At 34.7% G+C, this 21,875-nt stretch overlaps 1 protein-coding gene and 2 pseudogenes across 1 annotated transcript; all 3 read right to left on the reverse strand.

The window, feature by feature from the left end:
• Positions 1-3,932: 3,932 nt before the first annotated feature.
• LOC147406879 (Transducin/WD40 repeat-like superfamily protein) lies at positions 3,933-14,726 on the reverse strand. The gene is made up of 9 exons (XM_086435215.1): positions 14,337-14,726; positions 14,020-14,122; positions 13,611-13,718; positions 13,421-13,530; positions 13,227-13,334; positions 13,098-13,143; positions 10,384-10,515; positions 7,817-7,910; positions 3,933-4,142 (listed from the first exon to the last, which is right to left on the reverse strand). Exons 1-8 carry the CDS (start codon positions 14,543-14,545, stop codon positions 7,827-7,829), a joined length of 900 nt encoding a protein of 299 aa, XP_086291341.1. The 5' UTR covers positions 14,546-14,726; the 3' UTR covers positions 3,933-4,142; positions 7,817-7,826.
• Positions 14,727-16,047: 1,321 nt separating this feature from the next.
• LOC147406880 (L-type lectin-domain containing receptor kinase IX.1 pseudogene) lies at positions 16,048-18,262 on the reverse strand (annotated as a pseudogene).
• Positions 18,263-19,805: 1,543 nt separating this feature from the next.
• On the reverse strand, positions 19,806-21,875 carry LOC147406881 (L-type lectin-domain containing receptor kinase IX.1 pseudogene; annotated as a pseudogene).

Raw genomic sequence — 21,875 nt, forward strand, 5'->3', positions numbered from 1 at the left:
ATTTTAAGATTTTATTTTAGCATAGATTTTTTTTTTTGTATGATAATTGATTGAAAGATTAAGGTTTATTATATTGTTTATAAATGATTTTATATTTTATATTTTATTGTATAATTGAAAATTTTGATCCTAACATCTTTAGGGGTATAATAGTCATTTAACTCAAAATCATTTCTCTTATGGCTACTAAGCAAACAAGAAAAACTTAGAAGTTATTATGTTTTTCTTTTGTTAAACAATTTCTTTTCTCCCAATCCAAATAAAGCGTTAAACATTAAAAACACACAATAAAATTTTAAAAAGAAATATAAAAAAAAGACACACAAAAAGAAAGACTCTCAAAAGTCAAAGGGTCCTCTCTCTTGTGTTTGATTTCTTTTCTTTTTAATATAGTGGATTTTGACAAAGGAATAGTTAAGACGATCAATAACACACGCGTAGAATTCAATCCACTAATAAGCTAAGAATTTGACAAAGCTCAATCTTAAAAACGTGTAAAAGAGAAGGAGAGAGAGATGAGAGTGGATGATCAAACAACTTTATATGCATGTAAGGGTCCGAAGATGGTGTTGGGCAAACAGATTGAGAATTAGGCTGCAATGACAATGGGATTGAGAATCAACTGGTCATGGTCTCCACTCAGATATTGATTGAAGAGAGATACGAGAGTATTTTTGATGATTGAATATGCTTCTCATGTCATACCTTTGAATCCCTATATATCCTTCCACATAAAAGTGATTATATTTAATTATTATCACGTGCAACAGTGATTGGTAAGTGCGACCCGCTAAAGTAAAAAAAAAAAAAAAAAAAGATGTGAGGGTATTTTAAGTATTTCACCTTCTCTTTTGTTTTTTCATATCTCTTCACTTGTTTTTAGTTGTCTAAGGCACTCGTTTTGTGTTGCATTAGAAATTTGTTTGAATACTACCAAAAGTATTATATATATAATGCGAGAAGAGGTTGAGAGACCCCTTAAATATAAAAAATTTACTAAATGAAATATTAAGACAACACCCAAAATTCTGGGATTGTTGAAGAAAAAAAACACTCCCTCACAAGGTTTTTAAGTAATTTTTCTAAATATATGTCCATAAAATTATATATATATATATATATAAAGATTTATTGGGCAAACCTATATTGCCATTTTATTATAAAAATTCCATACTTTATCATGTTTGCTATCCAATGAACCCTTACTTCATGAATTAGGTTAATCTGACTAACTAAGTAAGATTTTAAATCTTACTAAGAGTTGTTAGGCCTACATGAATTACCAAGTTGGCATTCAAACATCACAGAATTCTAGATTTAATGGAAAAGCTCATATTCAAAAGAAAAAAAAAATTAAACAAATCTTTTTGAACATGATCGAAGGTGTTGAAATAGATGACTATCAAATTCCCAAATTTTAAACTAGGATTCAACAATGAAAAATATATATTTTTTCGAATATTTTTTTGTTTACAAAGTTCTTATGATTTTGTCCTTTATAATCCTATGCTATCAAATCATGCTTTTTGATGCCAGAAATGTATACGATTAGGATCCAATCCAAGGCATGAATCTAACAAATTAATTGGGTCAATTTAAATTTTCTGACATGGATCCTCATTCAAGGTTTGTTAGGTAACGAACTTTATAAAGTAAGATTTGGTGAGTAACAACAATTAGGTCGGTCGAGTACATCTCACTTTAAAAATACTAATGCAACAGACCAATGCTAACTTTCTAAGATGAATCGTGATAATTGAACTACCCCATGTGGCACACTTTGTCGACTCTTCTAGCATGATAAGTTGGGGAGCCCGCAAGCTTGTATATCTCGAGATACAAAAGTGTAGTTTTCCCACAAAAATGTGTATCCCAAAATGTATAGATCTATGGCTCCCCAAAGTTGTCACGTCAGAAGAATCAATTGACCGTGGCATGTGGGGGTAACCCGATTATCACGACTCTGCTAAGATTTCTACGTTATTATTATTATTATTATTTTTAAGGGATACCTCTTTTTCTAAGGAATTCTTGACATCTCAATCTTCTCAACCATTAGTTTGATGTTGATATTGGGCTACCTCAAAAAGTTTGAAGTGTGGTTGTTTGATACTCTCACCAGTCATTGGTAAAGAAGGACAATTTGAAAAGCAAAACGGCAGGTGGCATGTGGGCCCAGGATACCGTGTGGGCCCAGGAGCAAGATCTTAAAAAGTTAAAACACCTTCTAAAAAAGAAAAGTGAGAGGAGAGCGAGCTGGCGCTCTGCATTCTTGGGCAGAAAGCTAAAAAAAATAAATTACAGGCAAATATTACCGGCTGACACCAGCACTGCCCGAATCATTAGATACGCGTGTACGGGCATGAGTACCTCCTTAAAAAGGTCCGGTCTATTTGCAGATACCCACCTTAACTTAAAATACCAAATTGCAAAAAAAAAATGTACTTTTAACTTAAATTACTTATTTTACCTCACCCAAAGGAATCTAATGATTTTTCTTCTTCTTCCTTATTATTTTTTTCTTTTTTTTTTTACACAGAGAAAAATTTTAATGAGGACTTTAAATTTTATTTTTTATTATTTTTCTTATCCTAACACTTTCAATCAAATTGAAATCGTTCATATAAAAAAAATTTCTTCCATAAGTACCTACCAAATCAATTTTATAATTTTCAGTAAAAAATTCCATTTGATAAGTACGTATCTTTGGCAAAATTCGACAAGACTTATTGAATTTACTAAAACAATTTCGATTTAAATCTATTGAACAAAATTTGTCAAAAATCTTAAAGTTCTTATATTCAAAATTATCATTTTGAAATTTTAATAGTGATTTATTTACACTTCATTGATGATTAAATATAGAAAAGTAAAAGAAATTTCAAAGAAATAAAATAACTTGAAAAAAAAAAATTTATAAAACCTAATTTCCATTTATTCAATCTCTCACAAAACTCTAAAGGAGATGTAAAAGAAAAATTAGATTTTGGATTTTTTTATTCGATAGGTAGAGTGTGCGATATATAATAACAAAAGGATAAAATGATAATTTAATTTTTTTTATATAACAGAAATCACTTAAGTAGGTGCTATTAGCCATTCTAATGTCTGCAAATAGAGTGATCATCTTGAAAATGTCATCATCTCAAAGAGATTTAAAGCTTAACCTTTTCGTCATTGATTTTAATAATGTCATCATCTCAAGGAGAATTATATACTTAGAACCAAAAGCATTATATATATTTTTTATAACAGGGGGTGCCCAAACTTACATACAACTAAGGGGACCGAAAGAGCCAGGGTCGGAGCCAAGGCTTATGAGTCCCTCCCCTGGACATGTGCAATGCCCGCACATCACACGCACCAGATAAGTGAGGGTGCACCTTGCTGTTGGTCCTAAGGAAATACTACTCATACAGGGCATCGAACTCACAACCTACTGGACTCTCACCACTCATTGGATCTGAAATTTCCATTGAACCACTCCCTCGGGATAACACCCTAGATTTTCATTGATATGAAAGTTTGAAGCAGCTGATGGCCACTCCAAAGAATTTTTTGAAAACAGATACCCATCAAATTCAGTTCTCAATTAAAACTCTGACTCACACCTCAAAATTTTCCACATACATATCAAAGTACGTTCTTTGAAGAATTGTTTGTTGACACCAAAAATTGGAAGGCCAAAGGTGCCCCACATTTACATTTTACCTTACCATTATCAAAGGTCATTTTCGTCCAAACAAATAAAAATACAATCCATGCCAGTGTAAGTGCGTAACCACTACAAAACAAATAGTCTTTGATTATTTTATTATTATTATTATCGAAAAGCCTGCTTTTAATGAGTCCAATGACTCGGGGCTGACAGGACATGAATCCATGTCTCTGATATCATCACCCAAAGATTTTACCAAGCTAACTGACACATCTTTGATAATTTTCTATTGTAATATTCAAAATTGGGTTAATTAATATTTTAAATTACAAAGGGGCCCTTACAATATATCTTTATAACAACAGACCAATACTGACCTCCTACGATAACTATATTGTGCCTTCAATCCTGGATTTTGAGCTGCTTCAAGGGCAACTCTAATGGCTCTCTTCTGCAGACTCAAAATGACAAGGTCTTCCTCCATCTGAAACCACAGTTTTGTAGAGTTCAAAATAACATAATCCTTGATGCCACAAATCAAAGTAACATAACTTGTGCTCCCCAATATTTCCATGCACTGTCAGTGTAAACCTTCATCCAATCTTTATTTATTGGAAGCAAATATTCTTTGGAACCATGTTAGGTTTTTTATCTTATTATGCAAATTTAATATAAGCTGATTAACGTCAGAGAGATCATCCTTTTTCCGCAAGACCCAATCATTTCTCCTCTGCCACATTTTGCATGTAAAGCATGCCTTATAAATAGCAAAATCCAATTTTTTTTTTTGAAATGTAAATTTTAAAGCATTGATAAAACTTTATAAAAATAAAAGATTATAAATTTCTAGTAGAAAGGATTTGTAAATTACACATAAAATTCATTCATTAGTAGGAATGAATTATGATTAGTTAAGTATATATCATCTTATTTTTATGTATTATAAGCATGTTAACATGTTCATGCCCATGTTCCAATTAGTTGGATATGTGTAAATGCAATACTTACTAGTTTGTTAAGTTTTTATCTATCAAAAAAAAAAAAAAATCAGTTAGTAAGGTTGATAGAGGACTCTGAAAACTAATCTAACATGTTACGTCCGAGGTCAAGAATAAATTAACATGAGGAATTCAAATTATAAAATAAAGATCAATCAGCCACAAACCAAAAAAATATGTCTAAGAGATGACTAAAAGTGGTTCAAGGCCTAATCACAATCCTACAGTGCTAAACCCTTCATTATGATTATGCTCTCATGCTTGGGTAGAATGGGGTTCGGATTGGGTGACTAGGATTGAATACAGGGACTTCTGAACAGAACGCTATTGATTTTCATTTCCATGCCCCATATCATTGTTTATTTTAGTTTGAAGACTAACGAATATGCTTTCATGCTTGAGTTCCCATTTTTTATGTTTTCCATGAAATTTCTTCAATATTTCCATCATTCCCATGAACAAGTTTGAATACAGTCCATTAAGTTTGAAGAATTGGAATGAGAACTGTGGACGGTTTTTTGGACCTTCCAATCCTTGAGATGAACCTTGAGCTTTGATGTTGATGATGGAGATGGCAATCTTGATCAGGAAGCTCGACTTCTAAGTTTTTTCAGCTTTTATATGGCAAAGGGTAAAAGGAAGAAGGATTGAGGCCCTAATGTGGTGTTTGCCCAACATCCTCCGATGATTTTGTTAGTAAAACGATAGAAAAAGGATGATTGAAGAAGATGAATAGTGCTCAGAGATCTAGAGATAAACTCAGCCAACCAACCCAACCCCTCTTTTAGTTTCTAGAGTGTATACTTATATAGGCAAGCCTTGGAGACAGGTATCACCACATTATTTGTCGAGGTGTATGATGAGTTGGGTGGTTGAGATGCATCTTGAGTGCTTTGGAAGATGGATCCATCTTTTTAGTAAAGACTTGAATCAGATGTGTAAGTGTTGCAAGTCATCAATGCGAAGTGAAAAATAAAGATCTCTGACACATGATGTCCCATCAATATGATAAGATCTTGTTTTGAATTAGGGATCAAATACGAGCTCAAAATTAAATCCCTATTGATGTTTAGGCTTACCGACACTTATCTCGACACCTATGATCAAGTTAAGATGCATCAAAGAAAGAAATTAGCATCATTGACTTAGTCAAATCAGTTTAACTGAATCATCTCGATCCAATCTTTAATCGATCCACAAAACCTAGTTCAACTTCTCTTAAGACTCTTTCTTTTATTGAATTTCTATTTTTTAAATTGCTTAAGTAGTCCTAGTTAGTTTCTATTTCAATTTTAGAAAGTTTCCTTTTCTAGTTAATTTCTAATTTGTTTTATGTTTCTATCATTTTCTAAAATTCGTTTTTATTCTTTAGGTTATAATTAGAAGTCCTTTTAAGTGTCCAAATTGAATTCTAATAGGATTAGAAGGTCCATAATATGTTATAGATAGATTAAGAAATTACTTTTTAGTATTTTAGAAGGTTTCTAAGTTGTTATGAATGAATTATCTATATAAGGAGCTCTAATAAACAAATTCAGTAAGTTGATTTTTTTGAAGATTGATTAATGAAAGAAAAAGAAGAGACTTTTCTTCCCTTTCTTTGTTTTTTTCCTTTTTGAGCATATGAACCCGATATTGGTTCTTAATTTTAGTATTTGCGATTGATTTTCATTAATCTCAAACCTAGATTGAAGTTTCTAATCTATTTTACTCGACATGGAAATTTTTCATTACTCCTAGTTCTTGGGATTTCACCGTAGAACCTGATTTTTAATACAAACTCTAGGTACATCACTTATGCGATATCATCCAGATGTGAACCGAATTGAAATAAGCTCAGGAGTTCGGGCTATGTTTTTCTAGTAAGGATAACTCCATATTTTGGGGGCAGGTGAGTCAGGGCATGTCACATTCTCTCGCCCTAATAAGTTATGCGGTCATTGTCACGAATGAAGAGATTTGGTGTATGGGAAAGCTCTCATCTCTTTAAAAGTCTTTGTTTTATTAGGTTACATACTCTAAGTCTGAGCTAAGGTCTAACCGAACTGATTGGCTTCTTTTCAACAAAAACCCAACGACCTACAATTATTAACCCAAGGTCTTAGTTGTGCTTTTGTTTAGATAATCTCGGTTCGTACCAAACTTATGTTAGACTGGAGTATTGGTACTGAATTGTGCACCTTCAACTCTCACCTCCATCTATAATAGTTTAATGACACCATTCTTGATTACCGAGGTATAAGAGCATTGGTCCCCTAACCTCCCATGGCGTCGGAGGAAGTGAAGACCATACCTCTGGGGCTTGGTAGAAATTGTACTTCGTACTCTGTATGGAAGGAAGCCGAATTTCTATTCTTTTCTTACTGTAACGTGTTCGGCTCAAGATGTAGAGCTCAATGCTTCCCTGCTTACTGACTTGATTTTAAGACTTTGACTAAACTTTTTAGTGCCCTCTTTCGTTTCTTTGTGACACGTGGCTGTATTGTGTTGCGTGACAAAATAGTCTCCACAAGAACCATTTTCAGTTTTGAAGCAGTAGAAATATATTACATTTACCAACTACACCATTTAGAGTCAAAACCTAGGACTACCATTAAAAAAAAATAATTAAAAATTCACTCCACTTTATCATAAGTCTTATCCATGCCTGGTTTAAACCATGTTTGCCCTTTTTCTTTTAATACAATATAAAATCTAAAATTTAATGTGCAACAACCTATAGCATTACCGTTAAGTCTACCACATGGAATAAGAAAGTGCATCACTGGTCACCCTAATATTGACTTTTAAAACATGATAAGAATCTAGAACACCAAATCCAAGTTAGGTATCATGGATCATTATACCAAACATAAAATTATATAAGAGTAATGAAATGTGAAATGCATGCAGACTTGGCATAATATATAATTTTTCTAACGTTGGCAAAGCATGCAGTATATTTTTCTTATCTTTCTTTTTAGATGGGTACATGCAGTGTACATTCTTTCCCAAGCCTTAATGCATTCTTTTAGACATTGATTAGATTTTGGTTAGATTTTTCATCTTTTATTTTTGATTTTTTTGAATTACAAACATGAAATAATAAGCCTGACAGTGCTACACACAAAACATCATTACAAGATTCAAAGGATTTCGAAATCCAAGGTTCAATGCTTACTTGCTTGAGCTCATGTTTTCCAGACCCGGATGGTGCTGTCAACAGAGGATGTTACCATACAGTTGTCCTTTGGGTGATAGCTCACACTGGTTACCTGCTTAAAAAAGCAAAAGGTTTGATACTCTATTGTCTTATTTTTACAAGAAAAAGGCCAATAAATAAATAATGGGAATGAAGCACAATAAAAGCCAAACAGTGATCTAAGCAAGCAAAAGTTATCAATATATATCTTCATTGATTAATTCTATAAGTACTCAATATACTTCAACCTTTAAAGTCCCCCTTCACTCTTTCCACACTTCCACAAATTGGTGGAATGTGTTTTATCTTTATCAGCTTTAAGTAAATTCATAGAATATTATAACAAGCATGCCAACCAACATGCCAACAGTGTTTAGCTCTTTTTTTTTTTTTAACTCATTCTTCTGTGAATTAACCATATTATTAAGTTTCAAAATATTTCCGTGACAAATACCAGAATATCTCTTGTTCCACAAGACTTGACAGGAAATTTAACCAACAAATTTTCATATACATTTTGGTGAAAATCAAGTCATTTCGCAAAATATTTTGGGGAACATTAAATTTTGACCAACATATTCAAATTTCTAGTATAAAAATGAAAGATTCGAGAAAATATTTGGATAAGAAATTTGGCCAAAATTTATTTTTTCAAAGAAAAAAGTATTCTAAATTATTTTATTAAATAATAAAAATTATAGATAGGAAAGTCCTGTAAATAACACAAATACCCATTTCTTAGTTGAAATGGATTACAATTTTTCAGGTATCTATGAATTATCCTATTTTGATGTATTTTGAGCATCTTAGCATGTTCTTATAAACACACATACAAAACCGTCCATATCCTAATTAGTTGGATATATTAGTAATATATTCTTACAGTTGGATATGGTTGTGTGTGTATTATAGTACTTAACATTTGTCTGTTTAAGGAAGTATTTTACATGTTTAGGTGTACGTAATTAATGTGATGTTACCATTTTCATTCCATGTAAAATATAATTGTTTATAGCAATTAGCCTCTTAGACACATGCACCAATGTAGGGTGAAATGCAACTAATATTAAAAACCACACTCCATATAATTGTTAATTATAGAACAACTTATGAGTGTTTTCATTTTTATTTATCATTTCATATATTTTCAATTGTTCTTAATATTTCCACAACATTCCCATGAAAAGTGTATAATTTCTACAGCGATCTAAATATTTCCATTTGTAGGCCGATCGAAATAGACATTGAAACTGAAATTAAAATCGAGTCAATAAACTATATATGAACCAAAAAGAGAATAAAACTTGATTTTTTATGTAAAGTAACTAGTAATGCAGCTGGAGACACAAGGAAAAGAAGGATGATTTCTTGATATTGAATGAATTACTCCATAAAATGCTCATTTGGTATGCCATCTCATAGGCCTGGAAATGGAAATTAAATATTTTCATTTTTAGGTCCAGCCAAAATAGAAATAGAACTGAAATTAATACCTCCATATCAACCAGAAAACATATGAACAAGAAAGAGAATAAAAAATCACCTTTTTGTTATGAAAGTAGAGGGTTTCTTAATGCTGAAGGAATTAATTCCATAGAATGTTCAATTTTGTGCCATCTCATAAGCGGATCATCATTTATCAAATGCCATATAACTATTTGGGGTTGGCAACATGAATGGTAATTTTCCATTATCTAGAACTATATCCTTGTTCAAAGACGTGAAATAGCTCCTAAAATAAATACTGCTTTTGTTTCTCTGGTTCTCCAAACTAAATGTTGGAAGTAAGAAGAATCAATATCAGTTGAGCTGGCAATCAATTATAGTACCCTTTTGTGCATACATTGCCAATTCCTAAAATGCGCATCATCTAGCATTCAGATGTTTGCCATTGATTCTACGATAAGTTCAAGATTTAATGATTGTTGACATATCAAGATTTTGAATAATGTCTAAAAACTGATCTTTAATCAGCTCCAGGTATGATCTACGGACAACCAATTAAGTTAGTTGCAATCAAAGCCAATGATGGAAAACTTCCTCCACTTTAAAAGATTTTGAGAGAATTCCCATGCAAAAGTTAAAAATAGTATAAGAAAACGAGAATTTAAAAAAAAAAAAAAATAGAAAAAACAAAGTTGTGATGAACATTCATAAGTAAACCCCCGCTACCCTCCCACAATTATAAAATCAATATATTGGACACCAATGTGTATGCAGGTCTAGGTCCACTGGTGAAACACTGACTTCATCAGCACAGTTAGAAGGTGTGGGTTCAAATTAATAGATTGGAAGAAGCATAATTGGTATTCACGGTTTCCATTGTCATATCCTGTTAAGCATCATTTCAAAGTAAGCATTTACATTACCAAAATATGAAAAGGTTGCAAACAGTAAAGAAAATACAATGCCACAACAAATAAAACAGGAATATATGGAATTACACATGAGAAAAGTCCAAGAATATCAATCAAAGTAACAAAAAGCTAAAGCATAACCATCTGTTGATCTTAATAAAAATTGTGGTGCTAGATAATAAAAATTACCACCGAGGCATGCGCACGAAAACTTGAAACAACAGATGCATCTACTAGATCCCAAAAGAAAACAAACCCGTCCTCAGATCCACCAGTTACATGGGCGTCAGTGTTGGTAAGGCAGCAATCCATCTTGTAAGACTGATATTGAAGCAACACAAAAGTACAAACTAAACCTCATTAATAAGAGGAGCATTTTGTCATTAACAGGACAAAGTGACACAGACAGAGAGTTGGAAAATGGTTTGACATGCGGACCACACATTAAATGATTTGATCTCCCATAAGATCTTCACCATTCAGCATCATTTTGGTAAGATTGATAATTGATAAGTAATTAATGGAGCTCGTGGAAAGATCTTCAGATCTCCCATTATTTCCTCGTCTAGTTATCTATCAAGGTGGTTAGAGACAATGAGAAATCTTTTTTTTTTTGGCCAAACAAAAGTCATATTAAACTGAAATCACAAAATAGGAGGACTAGGAGAACTACCTCTATTTTTTGTTGTGTGATAAGTGAGACCTACTTAATACAATATGCTACAAGCAGAGACAACCAAAAATGAAATGAGAGAAGCCCACTGCCTTACTCTCTACCCTTACAAACCAACTCCTACCTAATCTGGGATATTGAAATCCTTCCAAATCAAGCCCTTGTGTTGCATTTCTTGTCTTGGGTTTTCCAATAGGTCTAGTTTTATATCTCAAGCAGGCTTTTAACGTGGAGGATGATAGAACTTTTAGAAGAGAAGTTCAAGTTGGGGGAAGAAGGGGGAAGGAATGTTAGATATACTTGCATCAATGGAAAGAATCATATTATACTATTAGCTGAATACAAAAGAGAGTTGGCTAGATATACTCACGTCAATGGAAAGAATCATATTATACAATTAGCTGAATACAAAAAAAAAAAAAAAAAAAAGTATTACAGGTTTATGAGATGAGGGAAAATAACTCGACTCCAATTTCGATTGAACCTCTTGGCACCATTTTGCCTATTGAAAAGTTTAGTTAGGATAATTGGCCCATCAACAATTCAAAACGGTAGTAATATTATCAGTAGGGAAGCAAATATTCAGCCACTGAAGATTGTCGAAGCCTCTTATTATTTCACCGAATACCAAGACATCTTAATGGCTGGTGGCTTATTACAGATCTTGTGACACCATTCAGATTATCTTATTCTAGGGAGGAGGCTTTCGTTCTCCTTAAAACAATTATTGATAAGACTAAATGTAAGGTGAAGGAAAAAATTGTACTGAAGTTCAATTGGTGACGCAAATTTATTGGCAGAGCAGAGTGAATCCTCTGGTATCCGATAAAGTTGCTAGAGAATTTTCATTACAAGGAGAAGGTGAGAGAAGCAGGTTCGACAAAACTGATCATGGCACTTCAAGGAAAATATGGTTGAAGACCAAAAAAAATTCCTTCTTGTAATTGGAGAAAGATCTCAAAGCTATCTAGAAATTTTTTTTTTTTTTTGACAAGTATAAATTTATTAAAAAGTGAGAAACAGGAGGACGAGGTGGCCCCTTCACAAGAAAGAAAAGTACAAACTACAAAGTATAACAACCACAAAGTCCAGGTAAACCCAACCCGGACAACAAATTACATAACTCAGCCCATTTGAAAATTTAAGGGTTGCCATGCCACTTAAATTTTGGTGGGAATTCAATAGGAGGAAGTCATAGGAATGGGAGGAAAACAAAGGGGAAGAGAATCCTTCAAAAGAAGTTGCCCATCATTGAAATGATGAAAAAGTGATTGGGAAGGAGGTCAAAATTGCAATTTCTATGACAACCATTTTTTGGCTAGAAAGTTGGGAAAAAAATTAATCGGCTAAACAATGCCATTTGTAACAAATATGGTTATGAATGGGTAGAGTTAATTATTGAGAGGTATGATGTTGAACAAGATGTTGTCAATTTGAGTTGTTCCAAAACAAGAGGACTCAATAACTTGACCTACACACGTGGGACATATCACTTGGGCTAATGACATTGGGGACTGAACAAATATGGTTTTTCCCATCTATTTAATGGAAGAACTTGAAGGGCGTGCCCTTCTAACCCCAGCTTATCAATAGAAAAAAAAACCTTCAAGGGCTCAAAAATAATCTGATTGGACTCTCCACCACTCTTGCCTTAAAGAAGGATGCCTTGAGGACAATTGTTAATTCTCTATTGGAGAACATGAACACTATCCCACATATATTTGATTTTTGAAAAATCTTGAAAACAAGTTTGTCTCAAGAAATTGAGTATTAATGTAAGGTGGATAAAGGGGTATAACATCTATTGTGTGTGTGTGTGTGTGTGTACGTGTGTGTGTGAGAAAGAGAGAGAGAGAGAGAGAGATTTGTATTTTTATGACCCATCTTTAGAGAGAAGATTAGAGTCTCCATTGAGTAGAGTGAGCTTGCCTCCTCTTTGGTTGGTCGATTTCATCTCCCAACCCCTAACTTGTGTTTGTCGACAGTTGGACACATCACAAAAGGTCTTTTATTAGTTGTGATTCCTTATTTGATTTCCTCATTCTCCATTGTCTATATCTTTTCTTTTTCATACTAAATTCTATACTTCTCAAGAAAACAAGAGATGGTTTGTAATATGTAAGAAAGAAAAATGGACAAATAACTAACATCTTCATTATAATAAAGAAGAATTGCTCAGTAAGTTTAGGAACACTAAAGGCACAATATCACAAAATGTAAAAATACTAACCTTGCAAGTATGGCCCTTGTATTCTTGTAATAGTTCCCCACTAGTCCTGCCATAATAAACAATCAATAAATAAGCAAACCACAAAGAACAAATGTCTAGTTGTGGCTACTCAAACATATAGGATATTACCTGTCCAAAAGACGGAGCGTAGAATCTAAACAACTAGCTAAGATGCAGTTACCATCATTTGACATCGAAATACAATTGACAGGTTGACCCAAGTCATCAGAAATTTCTCTAGTTTAAGCAAGAAACGGGTTCCATTAGAAGAATTATACTCGTTGAGAAGCTCAATATAAAGTACGTTAGATGTAGCAACTTACCTACCAAGACGAATGTCAAAAGTTCGAACAGTTCCATCGACACTTCCAGCAATAATTTCACTTTTTGTCAAACAAACAGACATCACACTGTCTGAAAATGAATCAATGATCTGCACATAAAAATAGAACTTTAGTCGATCTAAACAACTATAGATAGCTACCAACTCATAATTTGAAACAAAATATTAACCTGGATTGGCTCAGTGGAGTGAGACCTACAGTCCCAAGCACGCACTGAACGATCATACCCTGCTGAGACTATCACAGATGAGTACTCATTAAACTTTACAGCATTCGCCTGAAACCAATACGAAAAAAAAAAACTATAAAATAAGAAGCAAATGACATAAATTACAATGCTAACATATAAAATTACGATTCCTATGTCACATCAATATCATTTGCACGTCATAAGAACTATATAACATTAAAACAATAAAAGATACAACAGATTTGGTAAATAATTTGCAAGATTAACTACAATTACTTATCATTCAAAAGCGCGTAATAGGCTCAAATATAAAACATGATAATCATTTGAGAAGAAGAAGAAGAAGAAAAAAAGAAAAGAAAAAGAAGAGCCTAATAAATGAGCAAACCTCACTATCATGGCCACGGAACTTTCGAATAACACGGCCAGTTGATACGTCCCAATAAAAGAGCTGTCTGTCACCACCACAAGAACAAAGCTTGGAGTTGTCCCTAATACCAAAAATACATGTTAGAATTGAATGATAGTAAGGAACCCTAGGTTAGCCTCATTCCCTCTAAAATGAAATCTGAATTGGTTTTAAAACACTGCTTTTAGGGTTTCTTAACAGAAAGAAAAGATTACATTAAACATTACTCCTACAGTTAAATTAGGTATTTCTATGGATGATTAAAATTGAGAGAGAGAGAGAGAGAGAGAGATTACGGGGTGACATGGACGTCTCGAACTTCTCTGCCATGTGATTTGTACGTCTTGATATGAATACCTCGGTGGGGATTCCAGAGGCGGATGGTGCGATCTTTGCCACAGCTCAGGCAGTAATTCCCATCTCCATTGAACCTTACTGCGAGTACAGCCCCCTCGTGCCCCCGGAGCACGTTAGACTCCTTTCGTGGAAGCTCGCTCACACTCATCCCTCTCTCTCTCTCTCTCTCTCTCTGTTTACTGTTAGGCGGGAACACTAACAAAAGAGTGCTACGGAACGGAAGTTTTGGTAAATATTTGGTGGGCCTTGTTTGCCACTACGAAATTGCAATTTGCACCCACTTTCTTGCATTCCCACCTCAACTATAAAATATCATTTTTGCACACCCCTAATGAATCTGATTCTGTCTCTATTGCTTATTGCACATACCTAAAGTTATGGAACCATCTCTCTCTCTCTCTCTCTCTCCCTCTTGCATTTTAAAAGATTTTAACAAGAGTTGTAAGTTTTAATCTTACTTGTTTTTCTTACTCTAACACTTTCAATCGAGTCGAAATCATTCATATAAGAAAGTTCTATTCGTAAGTATCTATCAAATTGATTTTCTAATATTCGATAGATAATTTTGTTTAGTAGATATTTATCGAATTTGTTTAGTAATATTCAATAAATATCTATAGAATTGGTTAAAATAAGTTCGATTTGAATCTATCCAATAAAATTGTCAAAAAATCTTTAAGTTTTGTAATTCAAAATCATCATTTTGAAGTTTAATAGTGATTTTTCCATCTTCTTTGATAATTAAATACAAAAAATATTAAAAGAAATCTCAAAAAAATAAATTAAAAAAAAAACACTAATCTCTATTTATTTAACCTCTCACAAAACTCATAACAAGAAGACGATGAAAAATAAAGGAAGGAAGAAGAAAAAAAAATGTGGGTCTTGAATTTTTTATTATGTTGGTGATGGTGTGAGCAACTATAAAAGATGGAAGTGTAAAATGATAATTTGCTTTTTTAGAGAAGGCTAAAGTGAAATAATCGAGATGCCTTCTGCTTGACTGCTTTAAGTCCTCTAGCCAATAACCCATGATCAACAAGAACGTGGTCTCCATCTTCTGTTGTGAAAACTTTTACCATCATTTTAACCACTTGGCCACGCCCAACTAATTGGTATTGGTTTTTCGTGAATTCACGACCAAATATCTATGGAATAGGTTAGATTTAAAAGACAGCATGGCTTGTTTGTGTATTAAACACCAATTAAATCTTGCCACGTAGACTCCGTTCTTATTTTATAGGATTGTGGATCCGGATTCTAAATTTCTAATGGTAATCACTATGATAGTGTAGCATTAATTTCGTAGTGATCAATATGCAATTGTTGCTACATCATAGTGAAATTTACACTATCAGATTGAAAAGTTAAACTAATTTACACTATCATTATGGCTATAATATTGAGCGATTGTTCCAAAATTGCAAGTGTTATTTGATTATGCTAAGAAATTTTTTTTTTTTTGTTTTGGCTTTGGTAGTTGTTTTTGGGACTTCAACAGTGAGAATGTAATGTTTCCGACGAAAATGGTGCTAAGAGCCTCCAATTCCAGAGCGAAGAATGTGAAAACCCCAATGCAAAAAAGTAAAAGAAGCTAACAAGAGTAATAAGGATCACAAAAGAGGTAGATTACAACTCCAAAGGTGAAAATTTTATTATATCCTCTCGCATGTTACAAGAAAACAAAAAAACAAAAACAAAACGAGATCAAAGAACGAAATCAAGAGCACATTATCACATGGTATATTTTTTAACTGGCCATTGGAGCCTTACATTTCTATATAAGTTGAAATTGACTGACCTCCTCTTGATGGGTGTTCAAGAGAGACTTAGTAGAAGAAACTCTAGAAGAAGTTCTAGAAGACGAAGAATTGCTACACTTACTACACCAACATTGGCTTCGATCCTTCACACAACAAGTCCAATCTTTACTAGTATACAAAAATTCACGCATGTCCACTGGAGGCGCATACACTGGCACAGGCATCTTCCCTGGAAGACTTGGCAATGCTGCTTCCATACATAGTACTTGAATGGCTTGCCTTATTGAAGGCCTTGATGTGTAATCAGGATGAGCACACCACAGTCCAACAATCACCAAACACTCCATCTGTTTCTCATCAAGAACTCCCCCAAGTCTCTCATCGGCCGCATCCATAAGTCTTCCTCTTCCATAAAGATCCCACACCCATTCCACTAATCTCACCTTGAATGGCTCAGCCTTGGACTCAATTGACTTTCTTCCGCAAGCGATTTCTAATGCTACTATTCCAAAACTATACACATCCGTTTCCTTACTAGCCTTGCCGATTGTAACACATTCAGGTGCCAAATAGCCCATGGTACCAGCCAATACTGTTGTTTGGGAGCCTAGTTCATGATCGACGAACCTAGCAAGACCGAAATCTCCAAGCTTTGCATTGAAATTTGCATCTAACATCACATTGCTCGATTTGATATCTCGATGTACCACACATTTTTCCCCCTCTTCATGGAGATAGAGCAATGAAGAGGCCAACCCAATAGCTATCTTGTACCTTACCACCCAAGAAAGCGTGTTTTTCGTTCCAAATAGATGAGTATCAAGGCTAAAATTAGGCATGTACTCATAAACCAGGAGGAATTCACCATATTCGTGACACCAACCGATCAATTTTACAAGGTTTCGGTGTCTTAACCTACTTATTACTGTGACTTCTGACATGTATTCTTTCCTCCCTTGACTTGATCCTCTTGAGATCCTCTTCACCGCTACGATCTCATTGGTGATTTTATCATTTAAAATACCTTTATAAACCCCTCCGAATCCTCCTTGTCCGAGTTTCCCGTCATCGCTAAAGCTATTGGTAGCGCAAACCAATTCCTTGTAAGTAAACTTCCGAGGCCCCGTTCCTTCCGCAAATTTACCTTCCATGGAAGCATCGATGGCCATAACATCCTCGTCTCCTCCCTTCTTCTTTATTCTTAGCCAGAAGATCAATGCAAGACCCAATCCAACCATTAAGATCGATACGGTGATAAGAAATCCCACCACCCAAGTATTCTTCTTTCTCAACGGTTTTGTCTGGAGACCCATATTCGAAACAAAGTCCCATGATAGAATTTTGTGGAGTTCTGTTGAAGATCCTGTCGAAGCCGAAAACCCAACGATCACCACTTCAGGAAGGATTGTCGTCAAATCCAAGCTGTATGATAAACTTGGGACACCACTAAATGGTTCTTGTTTGTATGATAAGTAAACATATAGATTTTTCGATGTAGAATTATATCCAACCCAAGCTGAGGCCGTGTCCCCTGCTTTGATATCACTCTCCCAAGTGATATTAGTAACAGAAACTATGGAATTTACATCAATACCTACATGATTGCCATTGGGGTCCCAATCATTCTTGAGTGTGTCGAATTCGACTGCGACAAGTTTGGTAGATGTAGAGTTGTTAGTAGATGAATTGAAAAGGCCTAGCCATGGTCCAGTTGAATTTTCGGGAAGTACGGAGCCAACAGGGGCCATGAAGAAAGCAAGGCCTTCTCCATAGTATTGTGTGTCTACTCCTTTGATGATGAATTTGAAATGTGTAGTGAAGTCGGCAACAATGCGTGTTTTGGGATCCCATAGTTGGATGGGTGTGGCATAGACTGCGCGACCAGAGCTTTCAAGTAAATCATTGTCAACTTGGTTTCGTGTGAGTTGGATGACGTTCTCGCCCGAGGCAAAGGCATCACCCGAGAAGGTGATGCTAGGAGTGTTGGGAGTAAAAGAAGAGAAATTGAAGATTGTGGAAGGGCTGACTATGGGAAGAAAAATAAAAGAAATGAAGATAATGAAGAGGAATGAAGGAGGTGAGGGTGAAGGGTTAGAGTTCATTTCTTTCGGGGTTGATGGACATGGGTTGCTTGGTTTGTTGCTTTTAATTCTTGACTTTGATGATTAAGAAATTGAAGTGGGAGTAGATGAGGACGGATGGATTAATGGGAGAGATTTGTTTGTAAGTTGTTGTTGTTCCCCTAATTGTCTATTAAGAGAACCTCTTTATGATTGTTTAATGGGTGATGTTAGGCCGGCTTCCAGCATGTCTTCTGTTTTATGGCTTAAATGAATGAGTTAAGAAAAAGATGCTTTTATAGTTTAAAACAAAGGAGACATAATTCATGGCCCAACAAGAGGAAATTATGATTTAAAAATGACAATAAAGTTGGTAACGGGCGAATTCAGTTCTTGCTTTGTAGTGTAGGAAGATAAGAGATAAAATTTCGATCGCTGTTGAAGTCGAAAGTTCATAAAAGAAATGGGAAGACTCAAAAATCAAATTTGATTTGATAATCAAAGTTTCTCTTATGATACTTCTATAATTTATAAGCAAAGAGAATCAGAGGATCTAACTTAGCACCTAAGTAACAAATCTCAACCATTCATTTGAATGACTGAAATTTTATTTTTAGAAGAAATAACTTAACATAATTTTCAACATTCTGATTAGATCAAAACTTTCGAAACATAGTTTTGAAGACTTGAAACAAATATTCCACCTCATCTAGCTGTTTCTAAATCGAATATGCAAGTAACAAAAATTTAACGAAAGATGTCTATCTATGGTCCCAACTGTTTTGGGGAGTTTTATATGTTTTGGTAACTCTCGGTTATATAAATATAGATCTCTAGGGGTGTAAAACTTATGAGAAAATAGTGATTGTTCTTGTTCTGTTCCATGGACGTAGTCACACTGCCGAATCACGTAGATCCTTGTATTTTTCACACCAACAGATTGAGATATTTTGACATTTTATGTGGAACTTATTCGTTATGACTTTTGTACCATATGATCTTTGATCTTCTGCAATTTGATTTATAAGGCCCACTTCTTTAGCACTCATCGGTTACTGTTATTAATTTATATTGGTAATGTATTGGTGTCATATTATGGTTTGAGACACATACGTAACATTAAACAAAGTTTGAAATAATTGCTTCAAAATGATTTTTTTATATCACGATTGAAATTTGAATTGATTTTTAAGATATGAAACTTAAGTTTAAATATTAACATGGACATGGACCAAAACTTTTTGATCATCAAAATGATATCCATTGTTGTATTCCTATTTAATTATGAAATTAAGATTTACTCTATAATTTTCTTAAACTTTTATATTTTTATGACTAAATGTGTTAAAGCATTGCAACCGATATTTTTGCCAAGTAAGGGCATATTAAAGATTTATGGTACAATAATTTTCTATGTAGGGGCATACCCCTACCATTAAAAAAAACAAAGTCATTTGGTTAGTTTCTTCGTATATGAATTGAAGATAATTCCTTCAAGCTCCAAACCCATTACTAGTTTATTAAATACAAACCAAAATATATATATATATGATTGCAAAGAAAAAACATCTATAATATCTGCAATTTACAAGCCTAATGCGGGACTATTACATAGCACTTTACGAGAATGTAGAAGAGATTTATAAGATGACACTGAAGAGGATACAGTAAATTTCGAAGAATCGGTGGTGGTGGTGCAGCTGCTACATGAACATTGACCATGATCTCTCTGTGAATCTGTAAGGGCATAGGACGATGCATAAGAGAACCTACACATATGCATGGGAGGCGCGAAATACATGGGTGTAGGCAACTTGGATGGAAGCTTGGGCAGTGGAGATTCAAAATTAAGGACATTAATGACTTGCTTTATAGAAGGTCGAATAGTATGATCCGGATGAGCACACCATAGGCCTACAACCATTAAACATTCTATTTGTTGCTCATCGAAATCCTTACTTATTCTCTCATCGACCGCTTCAAGTATCTTCCCTCTTCCATAGAGCTCCCACACCCATTCGATAAGGTTTACTTTATTTAGTTCAACGGGTTTTCTTCCACAAGAAATTTCGAGAGCAACAATTCCAAAACTATAGACATCGGATTCCTTACTAGCCTTGCCCGTTGTAACGCATTCCGGGGCCAAGTAGCCCATGGTCCCCGCTAACACTGTCGTTTGTGATCCTAATTCATGGTCTACAAGCCTGGCTAAACCAAAATCTCCGAGTTTAGCATTAAAATTTGAGTCCAACATCACATTACTCGATTTAATATCTCTATGCACCACACATTGCTCCCATTCTTCATGAAGATAGAGCAATGCAGAGGCCAAGCCAAGAGCTATCTTGTACCTCACCACCCATGTCAGCATATACTTTTTTCCGAAAAGATGGAAATCGAGGCTTCCATTGGGCATGAACTCATAAACAAGAAGGAGATCACCTTTTTCGTGGCACCAACCAATGAGTTGTACCAAATTTCTATGTCTCAATCTACTAATAATCCTCACTTCGGATATATACTCCTTTCTCCCCTGTTTAGATCCTCTTGAGACCCTCTTAACTGCGACGTTCAACTTCAAATCACCCAAGAATCCTTTGTAAACCCCTCCAAATCCTCCCTCCCCAAGCTTCCCTTCCTCTGCAAAGTTATTTGTTGCACGAATTAGTTCGTTGTACGTGAACTTCTTCGGCCCTGTTCCCTTCTCAAATTCATCATCCATGGACACATCGGCGATCACGTCTTCTTTTCTCTGAGGATCCTTCTTTTTCCACCAGACAAAGCATAGCAATCCAAGCCCACAACTCAGTACACCCACACCAAGAACCAGACCCAACACCAATCCAATATGATGCTTCTTTTTTCGTTCCTTGATCTCCAAATTTTTCGAAGAAAAATCCCAAGATAGAATGTTGTGTATTTCAATCCATGTGCCCGTAGAAGCCGAAAACCCAACACTGACCTGTTCCGGTAAAATATCCCTTAAATCAACTACATAAGAAAGGCTAGAATTTCCGTTGAAAACAGGATTTTCAGCGTAAGTCAAGAAGACACTTAAATTTTTTGTTCTAGAATCGTAACTAACCCAAGCATTAGCTATCGACCCATTCTTGATGCTACTCTTCCACGTCACGTTATTAACTGACACGATTGAGTTGACATTGATACCTACGTGATCAGAACTCGGATCCCACCCATTCATATAACTGTCAAACTCAACGGCAACAATTTGATTTTCGGTTGAGTTGAAAGCGGATTGATCACTGAATAGGCCTAGGAGCCCACCTGTTGAATTAGTAGGGATGTTGGATTCGAAGGGAGCGATGAAGAAACATAACCCATCACCATACATAGACGTATTGAGTGCTTTAATGATAAAAGAGAAGTGTGTACTGAAATCAGTGAGCCATCCCGAGCTTGAGTCCCATAGGTGCACAGGTTCCGAAAATGTGGCACGACCGACACTGCCAGTAAGTGGACCATCACGTTGATTCTTGGTTAGTTGAAGGACTCTGTTGGATGGGAACGAGTCGCCTTGGTAATTTATGTTTAAAGTGTTGGGTTGGAAACCTGAGAAGTTGAAGGAAGCTGGATTTGCATAGGGGAGAAGCCATAACAAGAAGATTGAGATGTGAAAGGTAAGGGAAAGAGCCAT

This window comes from Akebia trifoliata, chromosome 3 (genome assembly GCF_017979445.1).
Source record: "Akebia trifoliata isolate Shusen 1 chromosome 3, ASM1797944v1, whole genome shotgun sequence".
In the NCBI taxonomy this organism is placed as follows: domain Eukaryota; kingdom Viridiplantae; phylum Streptophyta; class Magnoliopsida; order Ranunculales; family Lardizabalaceae; genus Akebia; species Akebia trifoliata.

Excerpts from the sequence above, each read along its gene's own strand:
- LOC147406879 (XM_086435215.1), bottom strand. The coding sequence starts at position 14,545 with ATGAGTGTGAGCGAGCTTCCACGAAAGGAGTCTAACGTGCTCCGGGGG. Across the intron at positions 13,719-14,019 it reads TCCGTGGCCATGATAGTGAG|GCGAATGCTGTAAAGTTTAA; the intron begins GTTTGCTCATTT and ends TATTGGTTTCAG. Across the intron at positions 7,911-10,383 it reads TTCGTGCGCATGCCTCGGTG|GTAACCAGTGTGAGCTATCA; the intron begins GTAATTTTTATT and ends TTTTTTAAGCAG.